This window comes from Miscanthus floridulus, chromosome 5 (assembly GCF_019320115.1).
Source record: "Miscanthus floridulus cultivar M001 chromosome 5, ASM1932011v1, whole genome shotgun sequence".
Classification (NCBI taxonomy): Eukaryota; Viridiplantae; Streptophyta; class Magnoliopsida; order Poales; family Poaceae; genus Miscanthus; species Miscanthus floridulus.
This window is the reverse complement of record NC_089584.1, coordinates 144,730,075-144,756,691: the sequence shown is the minus strand read 5'-3', so window position 1 is coordinate 144,756,691 and position 26,617 is coordinate 144,730,075. Positions and strand designations below refer to the sequence as shown.

At 44.1% G+C, this 26,617-nt stretch overlaps 3 protein-coding genes across 3 annotated transcripts; all 3 read right to left on the bottom strand.

The window, feature by feature from the left end:
- Nucleotides 1-910: 910 nt before the first annotated feature.
- On the bottom strand, nt 911-1,683 carry LOC136455551 (protein LURP-one-related 11-like). The gene is made up of 2 exons (XM_066455528.1): nt 1,405-1,683; nt 911-1,306 (listed from the first exon to the last, which is right to left on the bottom strand). Exons 1-2 carry the CDS (start codon nt 1,681-1,683, stop codon nt 911-913), a joined length of 675 nt encoding a protein of 224 aa, XP_066311625.1.
- Nucleotides 1,684-6,739: 5,056 nt separating this feature from the next.
- On the bottom strand, nt 6,740-7,737 carry LOC136453975 (protein LURP-one-related 11-like). Its single transcript, XM_066454531.1, has 2 exons — nt 7,623-7,737; nt 6,740-7,524 (listed from the first exon to the last, which is right to left on the bottom strand). Exons 1-2 carry the CDS (start codon nt 7,662-7,664, stop codon nt 7,129-7,131), a joined length of 438 nt encoding a protein of 145 aa, XP_066310628.1. The 5' UTR covers nt 7,665-7,737; the 3' UTR covers nt 6,740-7,128.
- Nucleotides 7,738-12,957: 5,220 nt separating this feature from the next.
- Nucleotides 12,958-14,330, bottom strand: LOC136453974 (protein LURP-one-related 11-like). The gene is made up of 2 exons (XM_066454530.1): nt 13,841-14,330; nt 12,958-13,742 (listed from the first exon to the last, which is right to left on the bottom strand). Exons 1-2 carry the CDS (start codon nt 14,159-14,161, stop codon nt 13,347-13,349), a joined length of 717 nt encoding a protein of 238 aa, XP_066310627.1. The 5' UTR covers nt 14,162-14,330; the 3' UTR covers nt 12,958-13,346.
- Nucleotides 14,331-26,617: the final 12,287 nt, after the last annotated feature.

The window sequence follows — 26,617 nt, the reverse complement described above, 5'->3', positions numbered from 1 at the left end:
ACCGTATCTTCTGAAAAGATTTCAGAAGAAAGTTGGTCTCCATTCGTGATTTTATTTCTTATCGATTATCGATAGTGATAATTGATAAAGTGTTCGATCGACCTTACTCTCCTACAAGATTTATTATTCGGCCATGCTGGTTGTTTGTAATTGAATTAGTCAAGCTCCATTTCATATGCATATATATGACATCAGTATCAGTATATTATCCCTGCTCATGTTCTACACTTGAGCTGAAAACACAAGGGTACGTCCTCACTCCTCACCGACACCAGGACGAGCTAAACTTTTATTAGAATCTTCCCTATCTCTACTGACTATTGTTCTATGTTTTCTCCCAGGAAAGTTAAGTAACGCGTACTGCATGCGTGGACTGATATTTCATTCTCTCAACAACCATTTGGGAATTGGGAGGCTGGAGTATGAATGAATGCTAATCTGAATCCAAGAGGAAACACTGCAGGTAGCACGTGGAAAAAGAAGAAAACAAAAGGTGCACATGACAAGAAGTTTACTTAGCCATCAAAAGCACACTTATCTTTATGGAAATTGGCGAAAAAAACGATGAGAAAAATCTCATCGTTCGCCATTTGCAAAAGTACATTGAAAGAAAGTAGTATCTCTCACAAGACTTACATAAGTAGTCAATCAACAACCACAGCCGAAGGATAAAATAAAAGTAAAGAAAGAAAGTGGACTCTCTTTCTCCAAAAACACTTTATCCTTCACCTGCTGGGAAAAAGCTGTTTCTAAATCTTGTAACTAACATTAAGCAAACTGTAAAAGAATAAAAGGGTGCTCTTGTTCAGTGAGTAAACAGGATCGACGGCGTTCCAGGGACTGTAAACACTGCAGCTGCAAGCCTGCAAAGTGTAAAAAAAGTTCAGTTCAGAAGACGTCGGTCCGTCCGTCAGATGCAGCGGCCGAGGAGGCCGCAGACGACCACAGGCCCAACAAGAAGCAGGCGATCTGCATCTGCAGCAGGGCCCACCGTCAGGCTGAGGACGTCTTCTCCCAGCACCACCCCCGACTCCGTCTGCTTCCTCTTCGTCTCCGCCACGACCTCGCCGTCGGGGCCGCTGATCCTGTACTCCGATTTGCGCGGCACGCCGTCGATCCGGTAAACCTCCCCGCCGACGCAGACTGTCGCCACAGCTCCGCCACTGTCCTGCGGCCCTCCCTTCTTCAGGATCCGACGGGCCTTGCGAACACTGAACCATGGCTTGGAGCTCTCCTGCTGCTCCAGGCCTCCAGTGCCGGCTGTGCGGTAAGAGTAGCCCTTCCATGTCTCGAACGCCACAAAATTCTGCAGGGAGAATCACACCAAGTGTTAGCTACGCTAAGGTCTCATCAGAGAAGGACGGGCCGAATAGAGCAATGTCGTCGTCGCATGCATATGTTCACCTTCTTGAGCAGCTTGAGCAGCGTCCTGCCGTCGCCGTCCATGACGTACGGCTCGCGGCTGCGGCTGCAGGCGTAGTTGTCGGTGCGTGTCAGTGGGATGGGGAGTGATGAGGCGGGGCAGGGTCGGGGAGAGGCCAGCGAGTCGAGAGGAAGAAGAAAGGCGAAAAGCGATTGCTCGGGTTCGGGAAATGTACTGCGTTCTACGGTTGGCCAATTTTCTTGGAGTGCCGTGGCTCGTTCGCGTTCCTTTAAATTCGGATTGATGCGCTTTTTTTTCATCTAAAATAGTATTTTTCTCTCACAAATTTCTCCAGATTCATCTAGATTTCTCCAGACCATTCGCTTAGAGGAATTTTAGAGGAATCTGAAGGAATCTGTGAAAGAAAAATACCGTTTCGAATAAAAAAAGAAACAAATCAAGCCGGTTCTCCTTTCCTTGGTTAAAAAAAATTGAAAATATTTTTTATAATTAAAAAACATTCATAAATTCCACTACTCATTGCTCCTCCAGTCCTCCGGTCAAAATGGATCCAGTTTGGATTGTGTGCAAGCCAACCATCTTAGACTTTGCTTAGAATTTGTCACACCTAATTTTAAAGATAAAATTGAATATACTAATTCATGTGTGTCTAGGGATTAGTCACACACACAAGTTGATAAATTATAAAAGAGTATCATCGCAGTGTATCTTACATCACGATAATAACATAACTTAGTCTTACACATCACAGCGAAAAATAAAAGATAACTCTCTCTCGTGGAACACCATCACAGGGAAGGTCAACTGGTTGACCACAAGCCTAATAATCCTCAGGAAACTCCTCATACACGTTGTCATCTGGTACCCATCCGGAATTTTTATCCAAATATAGAAAGTAAACAAGCGTAAGTACTTCTCATACTCAACAAGATAATATGGGGTTATGAAGCTCAAAAAAGGATGGCACTGGTTTACTGCCGTTAGCACTTTTAGTAAGTCAAGATTTTATTATCAAGTATAATCAAGTTATGCTTAAGCTCTCATTTATACCCACATAATCAGGTATCAAAACCATTTGCATTATATTATCATCGTATACCATCATAAATGAACCACAATGAGTAACCATTTATTCTATGAGTTTTTCGGGTCGCTCGTGACCGTGAGCACGGCTGTTATAACAGTTTGTAACCCTCTGCAGAGGTGGTGCACATTCACCGCGAGTCGTGATTCCCATATGCCCGGGTTAATTACTCCCATGTCACTATCAAGGTGAGCGGGGTAGGGTACACTATGAAGCCATTTCATAGATTTCTCTAACAAGTTAGGGCCGTTAGATTTTCTTGGTAGGCAGATGTAGGAAACCCCCTCTCCTATGACACATATCCATCACGGTTATACACATAGGAACAGAGGCAGCCCTATACCCAACGTGGCAAGCTCCTCTTGCGCCATAAAGGTAACCACTAACAAGTTAGAAAAGGTCCTATTACTGAGCTAAAGTCAAAGCCATATGACTCTCACGGTTGCACTGTCAGTCCCAGCTTTTGCCGATAGATAAGTCCTTATGGAGGGCCGGGAGCAACATGATCAAAGTCATTTGTACCTTTGCCCTATGGATCAATTGTTATAAAGTATGTATTACCTTTAGTTCCATAGAACTATTAACCATTGTATAGATCATGTTCAGTTAGAGCACTAGCAATCTACCCATATGCAATTAACCCATAGGAGTAAGGAAACATGTCATCAAATGACTAGAATGTCCTTATGGTTATCAAAGTTAGACACATGTACATGAATAAATGATTAAAGTGAATAGGACATCAAGTTAGGCCCATGCTATACTTGCCTTGGTTCACAAACTCCAGCAGGTCCTGCTAGTCGTCGAAGAACTCTTGATCTCCAACGTTCTCCTCACCGTCTGAACACGACCAACACGACAACACACAACATTCCAGGAACATTCATGCAAAGCAAACAGTCCTACAGTTAGAACAGTACACCAGCAGTATAGAAAACAAGATAAAATGTTTATGAAAAGAATCTTCGTCTCGCCGATCACGTCAACGCGAAGTTCACAAAATTCGGAGCTAAAACGCGAAAGTTATGAATTAAACGGGGTTTCCTATAGCACTTTATTTAATTAAACCTAACCATGAAATTTAAAAATTACAAACTTGATTAACAGTGGTAGTAACACATAGATTATGAAATTACGAAGCTAACGCAATTTGAACGGGTCAATTCGGAGCTAAAACGAAGTTTTTATGAGCAAAATAAATCTAGTGGCATTTCTGTAAATACTGAAAACGTATTTTGGACTAAAACAGTGTACTTTACATTTTCAAAATGAGAATGAGTACTCTGGGAACTGCGCTAGGGACGGTGGGTTAGGACTTAGAAAAACCCAGGGTCTCTTAAGCAAAACTGCCAGGACGAAAGGGTATCGGCCATTCTGGACCGTCGATCAAACAATGGACGGCTCGGATTAGAGAGGGGAAGAGAGGGAGAGGGAGGCGCCGGCTGGAACAGTGGCCCGACGGCGGTGCTACCGTGGCCGATGGCAAGAACCTCGTCGGCGCACGGGAAACAAGGCCTAGAAGCCTTGGTTTGCGCATCCGAGAACACCGGGGGATAGACGGGGTGAAGGAGACCTCGGCCAGGCCGAGAATGGGGCCGGTGGACGCGGTTGGCGCGGTGGCAGCCATGGCCGGTGGCGAGAGCATACGGCCGCACACGAAATGGGCTCTAGAAGCCATGAAACGAGAAATAAATTGCACTGGGAGAGATAGGGGAGTACGGCGAAGCTCACAGCGGGGGAAATCAACGTCGACGGCGGCTCGGGGACGGCGGCCACGCGGAGGCGGACGGTGGATCCCGGTGCGGCAGTTGTTGCGGCTTCCTCGGCTCGAGCAAATGCGAAAAGGGAGCGGGGATAGGCAGCAGGGGGAGCGAGGAAGGGCTCGGCACCCTTTTGTAGAGGCCGGCGCGAGGGGCACTCCCACGATGCAAGGTGGGCGCGGCGGCGGTTTCGGCTTGTACCCGGCGCGGCGGTTGCGGGAGGAGGGAGACGACGCCGACAGGTGGGGCCGGGTTGGCAGCGGCAGAGAGCGGGGCGGAGGCGCGCGGCAACGAACGCCTGGCCGAGCTGGGCCGGGCAGTTGCGGCCGAGCTGGGCCAGGGAAGCGGCGGCGGTTGCTTGGCCGAGCTAGGCTAGCCCAAGAAGGGAAGAGGGGGAGGCGAGCGGGCCACGGAAAAAGAAATATGGAGCCGGGCTGAAAGTGAAGAAAGGAAAGAGGAGGAAAAAGAATTCCTTTTCTTTTTTTTCCAAATACATTTTCCAATCTCATTTTCAAGTTGAATTTGAATTCAATTCAAATTCTAGTCAAAGCCAATCATTACAAAAACCAATGTGCAGCAGCATGAATGCATCAACATGTTACTAACCTTATATTTGATTTTATTTTCACAAAAATTATTTCTTTCCTATATTTCAATGCTCACATAATAACATAATTAAATCAAATTTTCTTATTTCAAAAGACTAAAATTTTTGGGTGTTACAGAATTATAGGGTGAATTTTGAATATCTAAAAATGTATGAGTAGATTTATCTTAAACACAGTTCCATAATAGTATTCCTTTGGCTATACTTTATAAAATAGAATAAAAAAGATTGAACCAAAGTTTTTAAGGTGTCAATGTCTAATCTACTCCCTCTGTCTCATAATATAGTGCATTCTAGAAATTTTAGGACAGATCAAGAGAGAACACAAAAGATGTGAATAAGACGCTATCATCAACACTGGTTGATAAATGCAAATTATTTAATGTAAAACGGGTTTCTATCTTCTAGAATGCTTTATATTTGAGGACAAATTTTAAAAGCTAAAATGCGCTATATTACAAGGCCGAGGGAGTAAATCATATAATTATTTGTGACACTATTATATTCGAAATGCAATAATCAAAATCTTGTCCCCACGTATCCACCACTATCCATCTTACAGTGTAAGTAGGCGCTGCCTGATAATAATCTGCAACAAATATAAATAGATAGAGTACATAATCATTCATGTGTACGCAAAATTTGAGTTTAAAAAACTTGTGCAATGAGAAATATAAAAGATAGATATGTTTGTCTTTATGTTTCTCCTTGTATAAATTTTTGTTTGAGCTCAAATTTTACACACCCAATCAACCAAATATTTTTTACTTTTATATTCATAGACAAAGAAGAGAAGTTGAACAAAAAATAAGGACTTGTTTGGATCAATGGATTCTCAAAGGAATTTTGAAGGAGTACATTCCAAAGGAAAGGAAACACTTCATAGTATTTGGAACGAAGGAATGTTTGAGTTCCTTTCCAAATGAAAGGAAATAATAGTAGTGCAAAAATAATAATATGAGATCGTATTTAATACAAGTTCTTGGATCGGATTTGAGATGGTTAACAATGTAGAATAAAGATAAAGTGAACATCAAAGTTGTAGTACTCGACGAGATCTATAACTAATTATTTCATTTAAGATTATTAGAGTGTCAAATATACAATATAAGATTCAAAATTATGTACTTAAAAGAACGACATTAGTTGTATAGTCACAAATAGGAGTGGGTTCGAATCCTAGAAATACATGTTTTTCTATCCTTTTCTTTTATCACCTATCACCACCCTGGTTCTAGAACTAGGGGGTTTCGATCCAATTATGAAATCTGACGTGGTGGATTACTTTGCTTTTTCATAGAACGAGTTTCCCATGCTCAAGACCGAGCATGCAAGCCCTTGCAGGATGGAATGCTCTATGAGATTTGAGTGAGGGACTGATCAACCGTATCTTCTGAAAAGATTTCAGAAGAAAGTTGGTCTCCATTCGTGATTTTATTTCTTATCGATTATCGATAGTGATAATTGATAAAGTGTTCGATCGACCTTACTCTCCTACAAGATTTATTATTCAGCCATGCTGGTTGTTTGTAATTGAATTAGTCAAGCTCCATTTCATATGCATATATATAACATCAGTATCAGTATATTATCCCTGCTCATGTTCTACACTTGAGCTGAAAACACAAGGGTACGTCCTCACTCCTCACCGACACCAGGACGAGCTAAACTTTTATTAGAATCTTCCCTATCTCTACTGACTATTGTTCTATGTTTTCTCCCAGAAAAGTTAAGTAACGCGTACTGCATGCGTGGACTGATATTTCATTCTCTCAACAACCATTTGGGAATTGGGAGGCTGGAGTATGAATGAATGCTAATCTGAATCCAAGAGGAAACACTGCAGGTAGCACGTGGAAAAAGAAGAAAACAAAAGGTGCACATGACAAGAAGCTTACTTAGCCATCAAAAGCACACTTATCTTTATGGAAATTGGCGAAAAAAACGATGAGAAAAATCTCATCGTTCGCCATTTGCAAAAGTACATTGAAAGAAAGTAGCATCTCTCACAAGACTTACATAAGTAGTCAATCAACAACCACAGCCGAAGGATAAAATAAAAGTAAAGAAAGAAAGTGGACTCTCTTTCTCCAAAAACACTTTATCCTTCACCTGCTGGGAAAAGGCTGTTTCTAAATCTTGTAACTAACATTAAGCAAACTGTAAAAGAATAAAAGGGTGCTCTTGTTCAGTGAGTAAACAGGATCGACGGCGTTCCAGGGACTGTAAACACTGCAGCTGCAAGCCTGCAAAGTGTAAAAAAAGTTCAGTTCAGAAGACGTCGGTCCGTCCGTCAGATGCAGCGGCTGAGGAGGCCGCAGACGACCACAAGCCCAACAAGAAGCAGGCGATCTGCATCTGCAGCAGGGCCCACCGTCAGGCTGAGGACGTCTTCTCCCAGCACCACCCCCGACTCCGTCTGCTTCCTCTTCGTCTCCGCCACGACCTCGCCGCCGGGGCCGCTGATCCTGTACTCCGATTTGCGCGGCACGCCGTCGATCCGGTAAACCTCCCCGCCGACGCAGACTGTCGCCACAGCTCCGCCACTGTCCTGCGGCCCTCCCTTCTTCAGGATCCGACGGGCCTTGCGAACACTGAACCATGGCTTGGAGCTCTCCTGCTGCTCCAGGCCTCCAGTGCCGGCTGTGCGGTAAGAGTAGCCCTTCCATGTCTCGAACGCCACAAAATTCTGCAGGGAGAATCACACCAAGTGTTAGCTACGCTAAGGTCTCATCAGAGAAGGACGGGCCGAATAGAGCAATGTCGTCGTCGCATGCATATGTTCACCTTCTTGAGCAGCTTGAGCAGCGTCCTGCCGTCGCCGTCCATGACGTACGGCTCGCGGCTGCGGCTGCAGGCGTAGTTGTCGGTGCGTGTCAGTGGGATGGGGAGTGATGAGGCGGGGCAGGGTCGGGGAGAGGCCAGCGAGTCGAGAGGAAGAAGAAAGGCGAAAAGCGATTGCTCGGGTTCGGGAAATGTACTGCGTTCTACGGTTGGCCAATTTTCTTGGAGTGCCGTGGCTCGTTCGCGTGCCTTTAAATTCGGACTGATGTGCTTTTTTTTTCATCCGAAATAGTATTTTTCTCTCACAAATTTTTTCAGATTCATCTAGATTTCTCCAGACCATTCGCTTAGAGGAATTTTAGAGGAATCTGAAGGAATCTGTGAAAGAAAAATACTGTTTCGAATAAAAAAAGAAACGAATCAAGCCGGTTCTTCTTTCCTTGGTTAAAAAAATTGAAAATATTTTTTATAATTAAAAAACATTCATAAATTCCACTACTCATTGCTCCTCCAGTCCTCCGGTCAAAATGGATCCAGTTTGGATTGTGTGCAAGCCAACCATCTTAGACTTTGCTTAGAATTCGTCACACCTAATTTTAAGGATAAAATTGAATGCACTAATTCATGTGTATCCAGGGATTAGTCACACACACAAGTTGATAAATTATAAAAGAGTATCATCGCAGTGTATCTTACATCACGATAATAACATAACTTAGTCTTACAGATCACAGCGAAAAATAAAAGATAACTCTCTCTCGTGGAACACCATCACAGGGAAGGTCAACTGGTTGACCACAAGCCTAATAATCCTCAGAAAACTCCTCATACACGTTGTCATCTGGTACCCATCCGGAATTTTTATCCAAATATAGAAAGTAAACAAGCGTAAGTACTTCTCATACTCAACAAGATAATATGGGGTTATGAAGCTCAAAAAGGGATGACACTGGTTTACTGCCGTTAGCACTTTTAGTAAGTCAAGATTTTATTATCAAGTATAATCAAGTTATGCTTAAGCTCTCATTTATACCCACATAATCAGGTATCAGAACCATTTGCATTATATTATCATCGTATACCATCATAAATGAACCACAATGAGTAACCATTTATTCTGTGAGTTTTTCGGGTCGCTCGTGACCGTGAGCACGGCTGTTATAACAGTTTGTAACCCTCTGCAGAGGTGGTGCACATTCACCGCGAGTTGTGATTCCCATATGCCCGGGTTAATTACTCCCATGTCACTGCCAAGGTGAGCGGGTAGGGTACACTATGAAGCCATTTCATAGATTTCTCTAACAAGTTAGGGCCGTTAGATTTTCTTGGTAGGCAGATGTAGGAAACCCCCTCTCCTATGGCACATATCCATCACGGTTATACACATAGGAACAGAGGCAACCCTATACCCAACGTGGCAAGCTCCTCTTGCGCCATAAAGGTAACCACTAACAAGTTAGAAAAGGTCCTATTACTGAGCTAAAGTCAGAGCCATATGACTCTCACGGTTGTACTGTCAGTCCCAGCTTTTGCCGACAGATAAGTCCTTATGGAGGGCCGGGAGCAACATGATCAAAGTCATTTGTACCTTCGCCCTATGGATCAATTGTTATAAAGTATGTATTACCTTTAGTTCCATAGAACTATTAACCATTGTATAGATCATGTTCAGTTAGAGCACTAGCAATCTACCCATATGCAATTAACCCATAGGAGTAAGGAAACATGTCATCAAATGACTAGAATGTCCTTATGGTTATCAAAGTTAGACACATGTACATGAATAAATGATTAAAGTGAATAGGACATCAAGTTAGGCCCATGCTATACTTGCCTTGGTTCACAAACTCCTGCAGGTCCTGCTAGTCGTCGAAGAACTCTTGATCTCCAATGTTCTCCTCACCGTCTGAACACGACCAACACGGCAACACACAACATTCCAGGAACATTCATGCAAAGCAAACAGTCCTACGGTTAGAACAGTACACCAGCAGTATAGAAAACAAGATAAAATGTTTATGAAAAGAATCTTCGTCTCGCCGATCACGTCAACGCGAAGTTCACAAAATTCGGAGCTAAAACGCGAAAGTTATGAATTAAACGGGATTTCCTATAGCACTTTATTTAATTAAACCTAACCATGAAATTTAAAAATTACAAACTTGATTAACAGTGGTAGTAACACATAGATTATGAAATTACGAAGCTAACGCAATTTGAACGGGTCAATTCGGAGCTAAAACGAAGTTTTTATGAGCAAAATAAATCTAGTGGCATTTCTGTAAATACTGAAAACGTATTTTGGACTAAAACAGTGTACTTTACATTTTCAAAACGAGAATGCATACTCTGGGAACTGCGCTAGGGACGGTGGGTTAGGACTTAGAAAAACCCAGGGTCTCTTAAGCAAAACTGCCAGGACGAAAGGGTATCGGCCATTCTGGACCGTCGATCAAACAATGGAGGGCTCGGATTAGAGAGGGGAAGAGAGGGAGAGGGAGGCGCCGGCTGGAACAGTGGCCCGACGGCGGTGCTACCGTGGCCGATGGCAAGAACCTCGTCGGCGCACGGGAAACAAGGCCTAGAAGCCTTGGTTTGCGCATCCGAGAACACCGGGGGATAGACGGGGTGAAGGAGACCTCGGCCAGGCCGAGAATGGGGCCGGTGGACGTGGTTGGCGCGGTGGCAGCCATGGCCGGTGGCGAGAGCATACGGCCGCACGTGAAACGGGCTCTAGAAGCCATGAAACGAGAAATAAATTGCACGGGGAGAGATAGGGGAGTACGGCGAAGCTCACAGCGGGGGAAATCAACGTCGACGACGGCTCGAGGACGGCGGCCACGCGGAGGCGGACGGTGGATCCCGGTGCGGCAGTTGTTGTGGCTTCCTCGGCTCGAGCAAATGCGAAAAGGGAGCGGGGATAGGCAGCAGGGGGAGCGAGGAAGGGCTCGGCACCCTTTTGTAGAGGCCGGCGCGAGGGGCACTCCCACGATGCAAGGTGGCGCGCGGCGGCGGTTTCGGCTTGTACCCGGCGCGGCGGTTGCGGGAGGAGGGAGACGACGCCGACAGGTGGGGCCGGGTTGGCAGCGGCAGAGAGCGGGGCGGAGGCGCGCGGCAACGAACGCCTGGCCGAGCTGGGCCGGGCAGTTGCGGCCAAGCTGGGCCAGGGAAGCGGCGGCGGTTGCTTGGCCGAGCTAGGCTAGCCCAAGAAGGGAAGAGGGGGAGGCGAGCGGGCCGCGGGAAAAGAAAAATGGAGCCGGGCCGAAAGTGAAGAAAGGAAAGAGGCGGAAAAAGAATTCCTTTTCTTTTTTTTCCAAATACATTTTCCAATCTCATTTTCAAGTTGAATTTGAATTCAATTCAAATTCTAGTCAAAGCCAATCATTACAAAAACCAATGTGCAGCAGCATGAATGCATCAACATATTACTAACCTTATATTTGATTTTATTTTCACAAAAATTATTTCTTTCCTATATTTCAATGCTCACATAATAACATAATTAAATCAAATTTTCTTATTTCAAAAGACTGAAATTTTTGGGTGTTACAGAATTATAGGGTGAATTTTGAATATCTAAAAATGTATGAGTAGATTTATCTTAAACACAGTTCCATAATAGTATTCCTTTGGCTATACTTTACAAAATAGAATAAAAAAGATTGAACCAAAGTTTTTAAGGTGTCAATGTCTAATCTACTCCCTCTGTCTCGTAATATAGTGCATTCTAGAAATTTTAGGACAGATCAAGAGAGAACACAAAAGATGTGAATAAGACGCTATCATCAACACTGGTTGATAAATGCAAATTATTTAATGTAAAACGGGTTTCTATCTTCTAGAATGCCTTATATTTGAGGACAAATTTTAAAAGCTAAAATGCGCTATATTACAAGGCCGAGGGAGTAAATCATATAATTATTTGTGACACTATTATATTCGAAATGCAATAATCAAAATCTTGTCCCCACGTATCCACCACTATCCATCTTACAGTGTAAGTAGGCGCTGCCTGATAATAATCTGCAACAAATATAAATAGATAGAGTACATAATCATTCATGTGTACGCAAAATTTGAGTTTAAAAAACTTGTGCAATGAGAAATATAAAAGATAGATATGTTTGTCTTTATGTTTCTCCTTGTATAAATTTTTGTTTGAGCTCAAATTTTACACACCCAATCAACCAAATATTTTTTACTTTTATATTCATAGACAAAGAAGAGAAGTTGAACAAAAAATAAGGACTTGTTTGGATCAATGGATTCTCAAAGGAATTTTGAAGGAGTACATTCCAAAGGAAAGGAAACACTTCATAGTATTTGGAACGAAGGAATGTTTGAGTTCCTTTCCAAATGAAAGGAAATAATAGTAGTGCAAAAATAATAATATGAGATCGTATTTAATACAAGTTCTTGGATCGGATTTGAGATGGTTAACAATGTAGAATAAAGATAAAGTGAACATCAAAGTTGTAGTACTCGACGAGATCTATAACTAATTATTTCATTTAAGATTATTAGAGTGTCAAATATACAATATAAGATTCAAAATTATGTACTTAAAAGAACGACATTAGTTGTATAGTCACAAATAGGAGTGGGTTCGAATCCTAGAAATACATGTTTTTCTATCCTTTTCTTTTATCACCTATCACCACCCTGGTTCTAGAACCAGGGGGTTTCGATCCAATTATGAAATCTGACGTGGTGGATTACTTTGCTTTTTCATAGAACGAGTTTCCCATGCTCAAGACCGAGCATGCAAGCCCTTGCAGGATGGAATGCTCTATGAGATTTGAGTGAGGGACTGATCAACCGTATCTTCTGAAAAGATTTCAGAAGAAAGTTGGTCTCCATTCGTGATTTTATTTCTTATCGATTATCGATAGTGATAATTGATAAAGTGTTCGATCGACCTTACTCTCCTACAAGATTTATTATTCAGCCATGCTGGTTGTTTGTAATTGAATTAGTCAAGCTCCATTTCATATGCATATATATAACATCAGTATCAGTATATTATCCCTGCTCATGTTCTACACTTGAGCTGAAAACACAAGGGTACGTCCTCACTCCTCACCGACACCAGGACGAGCTAAACTTTTATTAGAATCTTCCCTATCTCTACTGACTATTGTTCTATGTTTTCTCCCAGAAAAGTTAAGTAACGCGTGCTGCATGCGTGGACTGATATTTCATTCTCTCAACAACCATTTGGGAATTGGGAGGCTGGAGTATGAATGAATGCTAATCTGAATCCAAGAGGAAACACTGCAGGTAGCACGTGGAAAAAGAAGAAAACAAAAGGTGCACATGACAAGAAGCTTACTTAGCCATCAAAAGCACACTTATCTTTATGGAAATTGGCGAAAAAAACGATGAGAAAAATCTCATCGTTCGCCATTTGCAAAAGTACATTGAAAGAAAGTAGCATCTCTCACAAGACTTACATAAGTAGTCAATCAACAACCACAGCCGAAGGATAAAATAAAAGTAAAGAAAGAAAGTGGACTCTCTTTCTCCAAAAACACTTTATCCTTCACCTGCTGGGAAAAGGCTGTTTCTAAATCTTGTAACTAACATTAAGCAAACTGTAAAAGAATAAAAGGGTGCTCTTGTTCAGTGAGTAAACAGGATCGACGGCGTTCCAGGGACTGTAAACACTGCAGCTGCAAGCCTGCAAAGTGTAAAAAAAGTTCAGTTCAGAAGACGTCGGTCCGTCCGTCAGATGCAGCGGCTGAGGAGGCCGCAGACGACCACAAGCCCAACAAGAAGCAGGCGATCTGCATCTGCAGCAGGGCCCACCGTCAGGCTGAGGACGTCTTCTCCCAGCACCACCCCCGACTCCGTCTGCTTCCTCTTCGTCTCCGCCACGACCTCGCCGCCGGGGCCGCTGATCCTGTACTCCGATTTGCGCGGCACGCCGTCGATCCGGTAAACCTCCCCGCCGACGCAGACTGTCGCCACAGCTCCGCCACTGTCCTGCGGCCCTCCCTTCTTCAGGATCCGACGGGCCTTGCGAACACTGAACCATGGCTTGGAGCTCTCCTGCTGCTCCAGGCCTCCAGTGCCGGCTGTGCGGTAAGAGTAGCCCTTCCATGTCTCGAACGCCACAAAATTCTGCAGGGAGAATCACACCAAGTGTTAGCTACGCTAAGGTCTCATCAGAGAAGGACGGGCCGAATAGAGCAATGTCGTCGTCGCATGCATATGTTCACCTTCTTGAGCAGCTTGAGCAGCGTCCTGCCGTCGCCGTCCATGACGTACGCCTCGCGGCTGCGGCTGCAGGCGTAGTTGTCGACGCGGTAGGCGACACGGCCGTCCTCGCCGTAGACGGTGCACCCGTGGCCGCTCAGCACCAGGGACTTCATCCACACCGTGTACACCTGCTTCTTCCCGGCCGCGGGATCATCATCAGTCGGAGACGGAGTAGCGGCGCGTGGGTGGAGGTGAGCGGAGAGCGGCTGGATCCTAGTGATGGCCATTGATTTCTTCTGAACTTCTGATGAGGTAAGGTGAGGTGAGGTCAATGCGATCATCCGCTGCGTTCATTTATACATGGAGATGGAGGCATGCATGGCCTGCATTTCGGATGTTATGAGAGTATTTTATTTGTTATCTTTAAGATAACAATTATTACGTGGGTTCTGCTCTCCCCCACAGTTTTCCTTTCAGAAAAAAGGTGGGTACGTTTCTGTTGTGCATGCAATGTTCACGAGGTCAATTTGAGCAAAACTTGTTTAGTCAGGGATCGGATACTGTGTACTATCTCTCTCTCTTTTGGAATGTGACGCTGCATGGACATTATACGCTTTGTACACCATATGGTGTCTCCTGTATTTCCAAGTATTTTCTGACTCCTTTTTCTCCACATGTTTCTGATGGGGGGTGCTCTGCTCAGGGCTCTGTTAAACGCGTGCGGTGTCACAACGCGGATGTATTTTATTTTTCTTCTTTCTTTAGCTTTGTAGCAGGAGAGCATCTGTAGTTCAGACCTTTAATTTTCTAATCTGGAAGCGTGTCATTTCACTATGCTTAGTGGCCCAATACACTCCTTTTTTTTCCAAAACCATAGCTTTAGTTTAGTACTACATCTGCCCTAAAACTGCTACCGTTTTAGTTGTGTGCTAATAAACTTCTCTTTGACCAAGTTTATAGATATATAAATATATTTAACATCTACCAATTTGATAAAACATTTAATGTTCTAGATAGATATATGTACGTTTTCTACTAACTTGGTCAAAGTTAGAGAAGATTTACTTACCATAAAACTTAAAAGACCTAATTTTGGAACTAAGAGAGTAGTATATGTAGCAGTAGCAGTCTAGCAGAAGTGTTGAGTGACTAGACTCTGAAATGGGTAAACTATTTGATTTGAAAAGGTGTCGGCCATAGATTTTCATAATGCCTCTCTTTTTTACATTTCGGTTTCTTTTCCACACACACACACACATATATATGTATGTATGTATGTATGTATGTATGTATGTATGTATGTATGTTCAGTAGCCAGCTACAAAATAAGTTATTCCGTAGCCACGTCCATTTACAATAATTTTATATGCTAATTTACGATAATGTCAATACATATTTACAATAGTTGGGTTACTATAACACATGAAGATATTTATCATAACGTTATAGTAAACCACTTAGTATAAAGTTACTATAATCTCGTAAATTAACATAGTAATTATCGTAACTCAAAGTGGCTACATAATAAGTTATTTTGTAGCCAGCTACACGGTAGTAGAGCTCTCTCTCTCTCTCTCTCTCTCTCTATATATATATATATATATATATATATATATATATATATATATATATATATATATATATATATATATATATATATATGTGTGTGTGTGTGTGTGTGTGTGTGTGTGTGTGGAAAGAGGCGACGAGTGGGGGTCAATATCTGAAAAGTTCCAATAATTTTACTTAAAACCAATCCATGCACGTTTCATTTCTTTATCTAAAAGAAGCATTTTCATTTGACCAGCTCTTTTTCGAAAGCGTGCATTGACACGTGCTTCATTGAGTGAAAGTGAAAAGTTTTACAAACTCCATTGATGACCACGACGAGAAGCCGTACACACCATGGAGGAACACAAAACACAAAATCACCAGCTAGTGGTGGGGAGGTGAGGTTGTACTAAGTAAAAACTCAATGGCGCGATAAGGCAGAAGGGGAGCCCAAGGCACATCAGGTAGCAAGGGCGGTGAGCAACGCCAGACTCCCGAAGCCCGCGGCGATCCAGGCGTCTGCCTCATCCATGATGGAAGTGAACAGCTCGGTGGGCGTCATATGGACTTACGATCGAAAGTGCGACGGTTTCTTTCTTTCTACAGACACCAAGCGACAAGCAATACAAGCGAGTCGAAGCTCCTCCTGAGGGCCTGTGGCAGTACAGCTCTACCCAGCAGCCACCAGTCGAGTAGGGTAGATGTGTGCTGAGGCGCATTGGTGACGGAGCCCATGGCAAGCAACAACCGGGACCATACCTCGCGGACGTAGACACAAGAGCACAGGAGATGATCCGTTGTTTCGTCGAGCTGATCGCACAAGGCACACGCCGCATCCATCTGGAGGCCATGTCGTTTCCTGAGTTCAGCCGTCCATAGGCGGCCATGCAAGGCCAGCCAGAAGAAAAGCTTCACCTTCGGAGGGACAGCAGCGCGCTAAAGGTCCTTGGCGCCCGCCATGCACGTCCAGTCAACGAAGTAGGCCCTGTACGACGCCGAGCGAACGGAGTACTGGCCATCAACCGACCAGCGCCAGACGAAGCGGTCGGATTCCAAGGGTCGCAGCTGGACGTTCTGGAGCTTCTCCCAGAGAAGAACGTACTCGTAGATGTTAGTATCGATGTGTGTACCTCTGTAACCGTAGGATTGGGTAAGCTCCTTTACGTTTCTCCTTGCGGCACAGCAACATAGACGCCGGTGCCGCGGTGTAGTAGGAGTCGTCCAGCACGGTGGAGAGAAGTCCAGTGTCGTCGGCGGTGACCCTGCAGGCGACGGCAGTGGTGGTGGCGGGCACATCCCGTCGCTGGCAGCACGGTCTTTAGATCGGTTTAGGGTTTCTGTAGGTGGGTGTGGCGGCTCCAGTGAACCCTGTAGTCCGAGCCCTCACCCCCACCTTCCTTTTATGTGTGCTGTGCGACAGGGGCCCTCCAACCGAATTAGGGTTGGGCTCCCCCGATCAGGGAGTAGAGATAGGGCCCAATAGGCCATTGGGCCTATTGGTGGAGATCAACTAACATTCTCCCCCTTGATCTCATTCCATCTTTCGCTTTCATATCATTTGCTTTTGTTCATTCCATTACAGATTAGCTCATAGAGCATGTCTCATCGTCACAAGTCCATTGCCGATAGACTTAACAGCTACAACTCACTACTTTGTTCTGAAATAGATACTTATCTTTGGGCCTTCTTTTGTCCAGGAATATTTTAGGCTTTCCCTTAAACCTAAGCTAGCTACATGTTCTCTGAACACCATGTCCTCTGAACATGTTGGGTGGTAAGCCTTTTGTAAGCGGATCCACGAGCATCCTTTCTTTACTTATATGCTCAAGATTTATGACTTGATCCCGGACTTTATCTTTCACAACATAATACTCTATGTCAATGTGTTTGGCAGCACCACTTGACTTATGTTGTGAGCATCCTGTACTGTCAGATTATAATCGCAGTATTACTTTAGTGGTCTATAGATGTCGTCAACCACCTTCAAACCGGGTATGAACTTCGTTAGTTAGTTCACCTGCCCGTTGCCTCATAACACGCTACAAACTGTCATACATTGTGGACGATGTAGTGACAGTTTGCTTTGAGATTTTCTATGAAATAGCTCCCCTTTGCGAGATGATAGAAAATCCACGTCTGGATACGTATTCACTCTCGCATAATCAGAATATGAATATCCCACCATGTGGAGTGAATCAGATCTTCCATATGTCATCATGAGGCCTTTCGTTCCTTGCAAATAATGCAAGACTTTCTTTATCAATTTCAGTGTTCTATTCCAGAATTCCTCTGGAATCTGCCAAGTAAAACCCGGTAACAAATGCCAAGTCAGGGCATGTTCATACTTGAGCATGTTGCAAGCTTACGACAACTGAAGCATATGGAACCACTTTCACTTTATCGATTGAGCTCATATTGGTTCCTGGGGCATTTAAAATCCCCATATCTGTCGCCCTTGACTATAGGAGCAGGTGATTGACTATATTTGTGCATACTGAATTTCTTTAAGATCTTTTCCATGTATGCCTTTTGTGACAGTTCCTTATACCCTTTTTCTTCTATCTTGGTGAATCTCGATCCCTAGAACGAACGAGGCTTCGCCAAGATCTCTCATATCAAATTTCTTTGTTTCCAGTAGTAGACTGACATCACTACTAGCAAGTAAGATATCATCTACATATAGGACAAGGAAGATAAACTTCCTATTCTTAAACTTTGCATAGACACAATTGTCCTCTACCTTCTCTTTAAAACCCAAAATTCTTTATTGACTGATCAAACTTCAAGTACCACCGTCTTGAAGCTTGCTTTAATCTATAAATGGATTTCTTTAGGCGGCATCCCATTCGTTCTTTTCCTTCCATGACAAAACCTTTCGGTTGTGCCATGTAAATATTTTCCTCCAAGTCTCCGTTGAGAAATGCCGTCTTTACATCCATCTGATGTAATTTTCAATCGTAATGTGCTACTAATGCCATTATGATTCTGAAGGAAACTTTACATGAGACTGGAGAAAAGGTCTCATTGTAATCAATTCCTTCTCTTTGCATATAGCCTTTTGCCACAAGTCGCGCTTTATATTTCTCTATATTCCTTTGAGAGCCAAGTTTTGTTCTGTAGACCCATTTATAGCCTACTATTTTGACTCCTTTAGGAATTATTTCCAAAACCCAAACTTTATTGACATTCATCGATTTCATTTCATCTTCCATCGCCTCAAGCCACTTTGATGAATGATCACTTCTCATGGCTTCTTCAAATGAGGTGGGATCATCCTCTATTTGAAATTACTTAGTGTTATATACATCATAATCAGTAGAAATAGCTGATTTTCTAACTCTTTGAGACCTTCTAGGGGCCTCCACATTTGGCACAACTTTTGTTTGAGGCTGTTGTTGCTCCCCCTCATGTGTGGCAATAGGTTCTATAGGATCCTGAGGAATAGGTTCCTTATCGTCATTCATTATTGCCACAGGTGGGATAAAACAGGTGCTGGCACCACAGTATCTAGCACTATCGGTGCAGCTATAGCAGGTAGTGAGAAAAATGGCTCATGAATCATTGGAGTGGACGCATACACCCACTCCACTTCAAGGACAATTTCTCGAGCTACCATGCTCCCCCTCATCTTTTCATTCCTCTAAGGAAAACAGCGTGTCTCGTTTCTACAAACTTTGTATGTCTCTCTGGACAGTGGAAAACGAAAACCTTTTGACTTTTTCTGTGCTGCCAATGAAATGGCACCTTACTGTTTTGGGATCTAACTTCTCAATGTTTGGGTTAAATACTTTAGCCTCAGCAGGGCTCCCCCACACACACGCAAGTGGTTTAGTGAGGGTGTTCTTTCTGTCCACAACTCATACAGTGTTTTGAGCACCGACTTTACTTGATACTCTATTGAGAATATGAATGGAGGTTTTTAACGTCTCCATCCACAGGCTCAACTATAAGGTGGAGTAACTTATCATACTGCCCACCATATCCATCAGGGTACGATTGATTCTTTTAGCTACTTTATTCTGCTGAGGTTCACCCGGTATAGAATACTGGGCTACTATGCTATTCTTTTAGGGTATGCCGACCGTAGTACTCCTCCACGGTCAGACCTGACTATCTTAATCTTTAATATCTTAAATTTATCCAATATATCTTTTCTTTCTTTGATTGGATAAATATAGCCATAATGGGAGTAATCATCTATGAATGTTATGAACGAATCATAACCATCCACACTCTTTACAGGAAAGCTGATCACAGATGTCTGTGTGAATAATTTATAAGATTCCTGCGCTTCTTTTGTCATCTTTCTTAATCTTCTTTACATACTTTTTCTTTTATGCATTCTCTGCATTGTTCTAAATCTGAAGAGCTCTAATGGAGGAAGAATATCATTCTTAACTTGTCTTTCTATTCTCCCCCTCGAAATATGACCTAAACGACATTGCCATAATTTCGACAACGCATCGTGAGCTCTCTTATGCCACCACTTCAGCTGAGTAGCATATGTCTTTGAAGAGCCAGTGAACTGACTCTTTATTCTATCGAGGTACTCGGTGACCGTGTCACACTCTGGGATTTAGCCTACAATTGCAGGTTCAATCATGTTCTTTATCACAGCCAAACTTTTCTTGTTGGTAGTGATTCATTTCCTATGCCCAAGGAGTCATAGGATATCTTTTGGGATTCAAAATCCCTCTCTTTAGTTGCCCAAATGGCATCATTCACTTTTGTCTCCCTCACCGGTGCCACAAACTCAGTAGAACACGGTGAGGTGACTACCCAGTCCACCTCAAACAAGATGAAAAACCAGGTTAAAACTTTTCTTAACATAGAAATAACATCATTTGCATGCCTTAATTCCAACGTTGGTCAAAATCAAAACATACAATTATTCTTATACACTAATTCTACATCACCGTTGGGCAGAAATAGAATTAATGCATAAATCTTTAACTTTCACAACTGTTCTTACACACTAATTCTACATCACCGTTGGGCAGAAGTAGAATTAATGCATAAATCTTTAAAATTAACATATGTTCTTATACACTAATTCTACATCACCGTTGGGCAGAAGTAGAATTAATGCATAAATCATTAAAATTACGATATTGTTATTAACAACGTTGGTCAGAAAATAACAACATCATAATCATATCAAAACTCTTTTTCTCCAATTAAATACCACATTGGATCAAAATAACTAGAGAATCAACAATTTCTTTAGCAGCGGAAAACTTTTCTTTTTCTCCAATTAAATACCACGTTGGTACAAATTAACTGGAGAATAAACAATTTCTCTAGCTGTGGAAAAACTTCTCCTTTCTTGAATTTTACCCACAGGGAAAATTGCTTTTTTATATTTTCTTTAATCTATTAATCATTTTCCAGGAAATAAACATTTACTGGAAAAACTTTCTTTTTCTCCAGTTAAATACCATGTCGGTTCAAAAACACTGGAGAACTTACTTTTCTTTAGCAGCGGAAAAAACTTTCATTCAATTTCTTGAATTTTACCCACAGGGAAAAAATTCTTTTTCTATTTTCTTTTGAGCCATTCCTTCATTTTCCAGGAAATAAAACCTTATTCAATGGAAAATGAAAAAACAATTTCTCACTTTTTCTTTGATTTGGACTGGAACTGCCACAGTGGCCCGGCCCATCATTCTTTCTCACTCGGGCTCAAACCTTCTCTGTTGGCCCAAAAAACGGCAAATGCCGGCTCGGCCCAGCTCACCGCGCGCGCTCAGGCCGCACCCAAGCCACAACCTAGGCCTGGGCCGGCAAAGCATTGCGCCCTGCGCGCCCGCCGGGGCCGCTCGGTCGGCCCAATCATTTGCAGCCGTTCGATCTGATCGACGGCTCGCCCGCGCGTTTTGGGAGGTCAAAACCCCGCCGCAGCCAGTGCACAGCCAAACCCTAGAGTCATTTCGACGCTCTCTCTCCTCTCTCTTCTTCGCTCTCTCTTCTTAGCCGAGCACAACCGAGTCAGCGACGAGAGCGAGTCGGCGAGCGAGCAGATGGTGGAGCAAGGCAAGGCGCCGTCGCCGGCCCCCTCGCTGGCGCGCGTGCTCCCCAACAGGTGAGCACGCCGCCGTCGAGCGGCCTGGCCGCGGTGCCCCCTTTGCCGAGCCCGGCGAGCAGCAGCCCCGGTTCGGTCTTCTTCTCCCTCGCCGGCGAAAGGCCGGTTCGGCTCCCTTTTCCCTTCTTCCCCGTCCCCTTCTCACCTTTGGGATTAACCCGTGGTGGGGTTGGGGTCAAGATCTAGGGTTAGGGTTGCGCTTTTCGATTCGATTCGATTCGGCCGATTCGTTTTTCTGTTCTTTTGATTTCTTTCTTTCGTTTGTTCACCCGAAAAGGGGATCTATGGTTAGGGTTTCGGCTCTGTTCATCTTAATGCCGAAACATATCCTTTTTCCTTTAATTTCTTTTCTTTTCGGATTTGATTCCGATTGAGATGAGGGGGGTAGGGTTCCGAAAGTCTTTCCCTTCCTTTTCTCTTCTTCTTCTTCTTCCCCAATCGGATCTAGATGCTTTTCTTTGTTTGACCGATTGGGGTTAGCCCTTTCTCCATGTGAGTTAGGGTTAGGTCTTAGGGTTCTTGAGATCCCTTTTCCCCTTTCTTTTCTCTGATTTGCTGTTCTTCCTTTTCTTTTCTTTGACATCCGAATGGATCTAGGGTTAGGTTCTCCTTTCTTTTCTTTGACATCCGAATGGATCTATTCTTTTCTTTACTTTTGCCGTGCGCCGTCGAACGGTGCGGCTCCTTTCCCCCACGCGCGGTGGCGGTGATGACCGGTAGACCGTGAGCCGGTCTCTCTTTCTTTTTGCTTTTACCCGGTTAGGGTTAGGGTTACACACTTGTAACCTGGCTCGATGCCAATGTTAGTATCGATGTGTGTACCTCTGTAACCATAGGATTGGGTAAGCTCCTTTACGTTTCTCCTTGCGGCACAGCAACGTAGACGCCGGTGCCGCGGTGTAGTAGGAGTCGTCCAGCGCGGTGGAGAGAAGTCCAGTGGCGTCGGCGGTGACCCTGCAGGCGACGGCAGTGGTGGTGGCGGGCACATCCCGTCGCTGGCAGCACGGTCTTTAGATCGGTTTAGGGTTTCTATAGGTGGGTGTGGCGGCTCTAGTGAACCCTGTAGTCCAAGCCCTCACCCCCACCTTCCTTTTATGTGTGTTGTGCGATAGGGGCCCTCCAACCGAATTAGGGTTGGGCTCCCCCGATCAGGGAGTAGAGATAGGGCCCAATAGACCGTTGGGCCTATTGGTGGAGATCAACTAACAGTAGATAACTAGGGCGGTTGGAGCGCCGGTGATGTCGCGCACCCAGCGGCGGCCAGGCATGGCGTCCGCCACCGAACAGCCGAGGCGCCTGCGGCCGATAGCCTTGAAGAGGTTGGGAGCGAAGGATGGGATCGCCCCATCAGGCAACCACGCGTCGGTCCAGAAGCGTGTGGAGGCGCCATCACCAACCTCGATGGTGACCGAAGAGCTGAACATGGCGGCGATCTTACTTTCCGGAGCAGACGGTAGCATCGCCCACGCGGACTCGGGCTTGGTCCGGCGTAGCCATTCCCACCTGAGGCGCAGCACATACCCAAGGATTCGTAGATCAGGAATCCCCAGGCACCCGAGATCCTTGGGCGCGCACATGATCGGCCAAGCGATTTTACAGAGCCCCCCCTCCCCTCGAGACCGAGTCGGAGCCGGCCCAGAGGAACGCGCGATGTCGCTTGTCGATCTCACCAATGGCCCAAGCCGAAAGGCAGCAGCAGATGGATATGTGTACTGGGATAGTGGAGAGGGTCATCTGGGTCAGGGTAGCGCGCCCAGCGTCCGTCAGAAGACCACCCTTCCAAGTTGGAATGCGGGCAGCCACCGCGTCGACAAGCCGCTGCTCCTCGCTGCGGTTGATCCTTGAGAGCAACAGTGGTGCGCCTAGATACTTGGTGGGGAAGTCCTGGACCTTGCAAGGGAACACCTGCCTCATAGCGTCGACCTGCGGTTGAGAGCAGTGGATCGGCGTGATGATGCACTTGTTGACGTTGGTGATGAGCCTGGAGGCACCCGCGAAGAGGTCCAGGATGCGCCGGATATTGGTGAAGTCTTGCACACAGGGGGAGAGGAAGATTACAAGGTCATCAGTGTATACGGAGGCGCGGTGCTTGATCTTGTCTAGTAATGGAGAGAAGACCGCCCGGCGGACTCCATGGCAATCACATAATGCTCATAAAGTTAAGTTATTCATCACTTGAAACTTCACAGGTTCCAAAATTACTCTGTTTTGAAAGATAGTAGGTTGCTTGGAGTTCCTTGAAGTTTTCCTCCACGAATCCAAAACAAACTTAACTAAACCTGCTAGTGAGCTGAAGATTCTGATCATAATAAACACGAAAGCACATGCGTACAAAGAACTGCACTACATACACATTGCACTTTTGTTCCCTCCAAACATTCAGTTGTTTTATTTAAAGAAAAACATTGGCCTGTCATTTTATTTTCTTTTTATTCGTGGGAAGTTTGGAGAAGGAGCGTGTGTGTGATTCGGTCAACAAATTGTTTTCCGCTACATATTATTCAGTACACCAACTCTCGACTCTCAGCCGGGGAAGTATACTTTGTTAGATTGATCTCTAATCCTAAACTGGGCCCAACAGCCAGTTGGGTCTTTGATCCGCGCCACGATCGGGGGCGCCCAGCCCACTATGGCTGGAGGGCCCCTGTCACACTACGCAATAAATAGAGGTGGAGGTCGGTGGCTCTGAGCACGAGGTTCGCCTGAGCCGAGCTCCCCACCGATAAACCCTAATCCGATCTAGTGAGGGGCGCAACCAGTGACGAGAAGCACCTCCACCACTGCACTGCGTCGCCATCGGTCTTCACTGCTGGTCGCCACCACCCATCACTGTCACCGTCTTCACCGACCGTCGCTGCCCTCGCGTAGACACCGACACAACGACCATGGCCGATGCTGCTGGATCGAAGTCCTACGATGGTCGGTAACCTAGCTCTACTCCTCCCTCTAATCTCTGTCTAGTAGACGTACTAGGACATGTTATCCATTTATAAAAGAACTCGCTAGATTTATGCCTAGAGATTCTCTGCTTTAGGTCTAACAATGGTATTCTTCTCCATTAGAGTTCTCAGATTTAGAACAATGCAGAGAATGCATAAAAGGAAAGTATGTAAAGAAAATTAAGAAAGATGTCAAACGAAGCGCAAGAATTTTACAGATTATTCACACAGACATCTATGATTCGTTTCCTGTAAAGAGTGTGGATGGTTATGATTCGTTCATAACATTCACAGATGATTACTCCTGTTATGGCTACATTTATCCAATCAAAGATAGAATAGAAGCATTGGATAAATTTAAGATATTTAAGCAGAAGTTGAAAACCAACACAATTTAAAGATTAAGATAGTCAGGTCCGACTAGTTGGGGGGTACTACGGTCGACATACCCCATATGGCCAAGTTCCTGGACCTTTTGCAAGGTTCTTACAGGAGAATGACATAGTAGCCCAGTATTCTACATCGGGCGAACCTCAGTAGAATGGAGTAGCTGAAAGACGCAATCGTACCCTGATGGATATGGTGCGCAGTATGATAAGTTACTCCACCTTACCGTTGAGCCTGTGGATGGAGGCAGTTAAAAACCACCATTCATATTCTCAATAGAGTACCAAGTAAGTCGATGCCCAAAACACCGTATGAGTTGTGGATAGGAAGAGTACCCTCACTGAACCACTTACGTGTGGGGGGGGTCCTGCTGAGGCTAAAGTATTTAACCCAAACATTGGAAAGCTAGATCCCAAAATAGTAAGTTGTCATTTCATTGGCTACCCAGAAAAGTCAAAAGGTTTTTGTTTCTACTGTCCAGACAGACATACAAAGTTTATGAAAATGAGACACGCTGTCTTCCTAGAGGATGAAATGATGAGGGAGAGCATGGTAGCTCGAGAAATTGACCTTGAAGAGAAGTGGGTGTATGCTCCCACTCCGATGATTCATGAGCCATTTTTCTCACTATCTGCTTGTCGCTGCACCGACAGTGTAAGATACTGTGGTGCCAGCACCTGTTGTTATTCCGCCTATGATAACAATGAATGACGATGAGGAACCTGTTCTTCTGGATCCTGTAGAACCTATTGCCACACATGAGGGGGAGCAACAACAGTCTCAAACAGAAGATGTTCCAAATAGTGGAGGCCCCTAGAAGATCTCAAAGAGTTAAAAAATTAGCTATTCCTGCTGACTATGAAGTATACAACTACTGATGAATTTCAAATGGAGGATGATCCCACCTCATTTGAAGAAGCCATGAGAAGTGATCATTCATCAAAGTGGCTTGAGGCCATGGAAGATGAAATAAAATCTATGAATACCAATAAAGTTTAGGGACTTGGAAATAATTCCTAAAGGAACCAAAATAGTAGGCTATAAATGGGTCTACTAAAATAAAACTTGACTCTTAAAGGAATATAGAGAGATATAAAGCGCGACTTGTGGCAAAAGGCTTTACGCAAAGAGAAGAGATTGATTACAATGAGACCTTTTCTCTAGTCTCATGTAAGGATTCCTTCAGAATCATAATGGCATTAGTGGCATATTACGATTTATAATTACATCGGATGGATGTAAAGACAAGCATTTCTCAAATGGAACTTGGAGGAAAGTGTTTATATGGCACAACCGAAAGGTTTTGTCATAGAAGGAAAAGAACGAAGGGGATGCCACCTAAAGAAATTCATTTATGGATTAAAACAAGCTTCAAGACAGTGGTACTTGAAGTTTGATCAGACAATAAGAAATTTTGGGATTTAAGAGAATATAGAGGACAATTGTGTCTATGCAAAGATTAAGAATGGGAAGTTTATCTTCCTTGTCCTATATATGGATGATATCTTACTTGCTATTAGTGATATCAGTCTACTGCTGGAGACAAAGAAGTTTTTGTCCTCAAAATTTGATATGAAAGATCTTGGTGAAGCTTCGTTCGTTCTAGGGATCGAGATTCACCGAGATAGAAGTAAAGGGAATATTAGGATTGTCACAAAAGACATACATAGAAAAGATTTTAAAGAAATTTAGTATGCATAAATATAGTCCCTCATCTGCTCCTATAGTCAAGGGCGAACAGATATGAGGATTTTCAATGCCCTAGGAACCAATATGAGATCAAATGAAAGCGGTTCCATATGCTTCAGCTGTCGGAAGCTTGCAATATGCTCAAGTAT

Bases quoted from the DNA above. Each gene is read 5' to 3' on its own strand.
- LOC136455551 (XM_066455528.1), bottom strand. From the start codon at position 1,683: ATGAAAAAAAAGCGCATCAATCCGAATTTAAAGGAACGCGAACGAGCC. The intron at 1,307-1,404 runs GTGAACATATGC...TTCTCCCTGCAG, and splicing joins TGCTCAAGCTGCTCAAGAAG to AATTTTGTGGCGTTCGAGAC.
- LOC136453975 (XM_066454531.1), bottom strand. From the start codon at position 7,664: ATGGACGGCGACGGCAGGACGCTGCTCAAGCTGCTCAAGAAG. The intron at 7,525-7,622 runs GTGAACATATGC...TTCTCCCTGCAG, and splicing joins TGCTCAAGCTGCTCAAGAAG to AATTTTGTGGCGTTCGAGAC.
- LOC136453974 (XM_066454530.1), bottom strand. From the start codon at position 14,161: ATGATCGCATTGACCTCACCTCACCTTACCTCATCAGAAGTTCAGAAG. The intron at 13,743-13,840 runs GTGAACATATGC...TTCTCCCTGCAG, and splicing joins TGCTCAAGCTGCTCAAGAAG to AATTTTGTGGCGTTCGAGAC.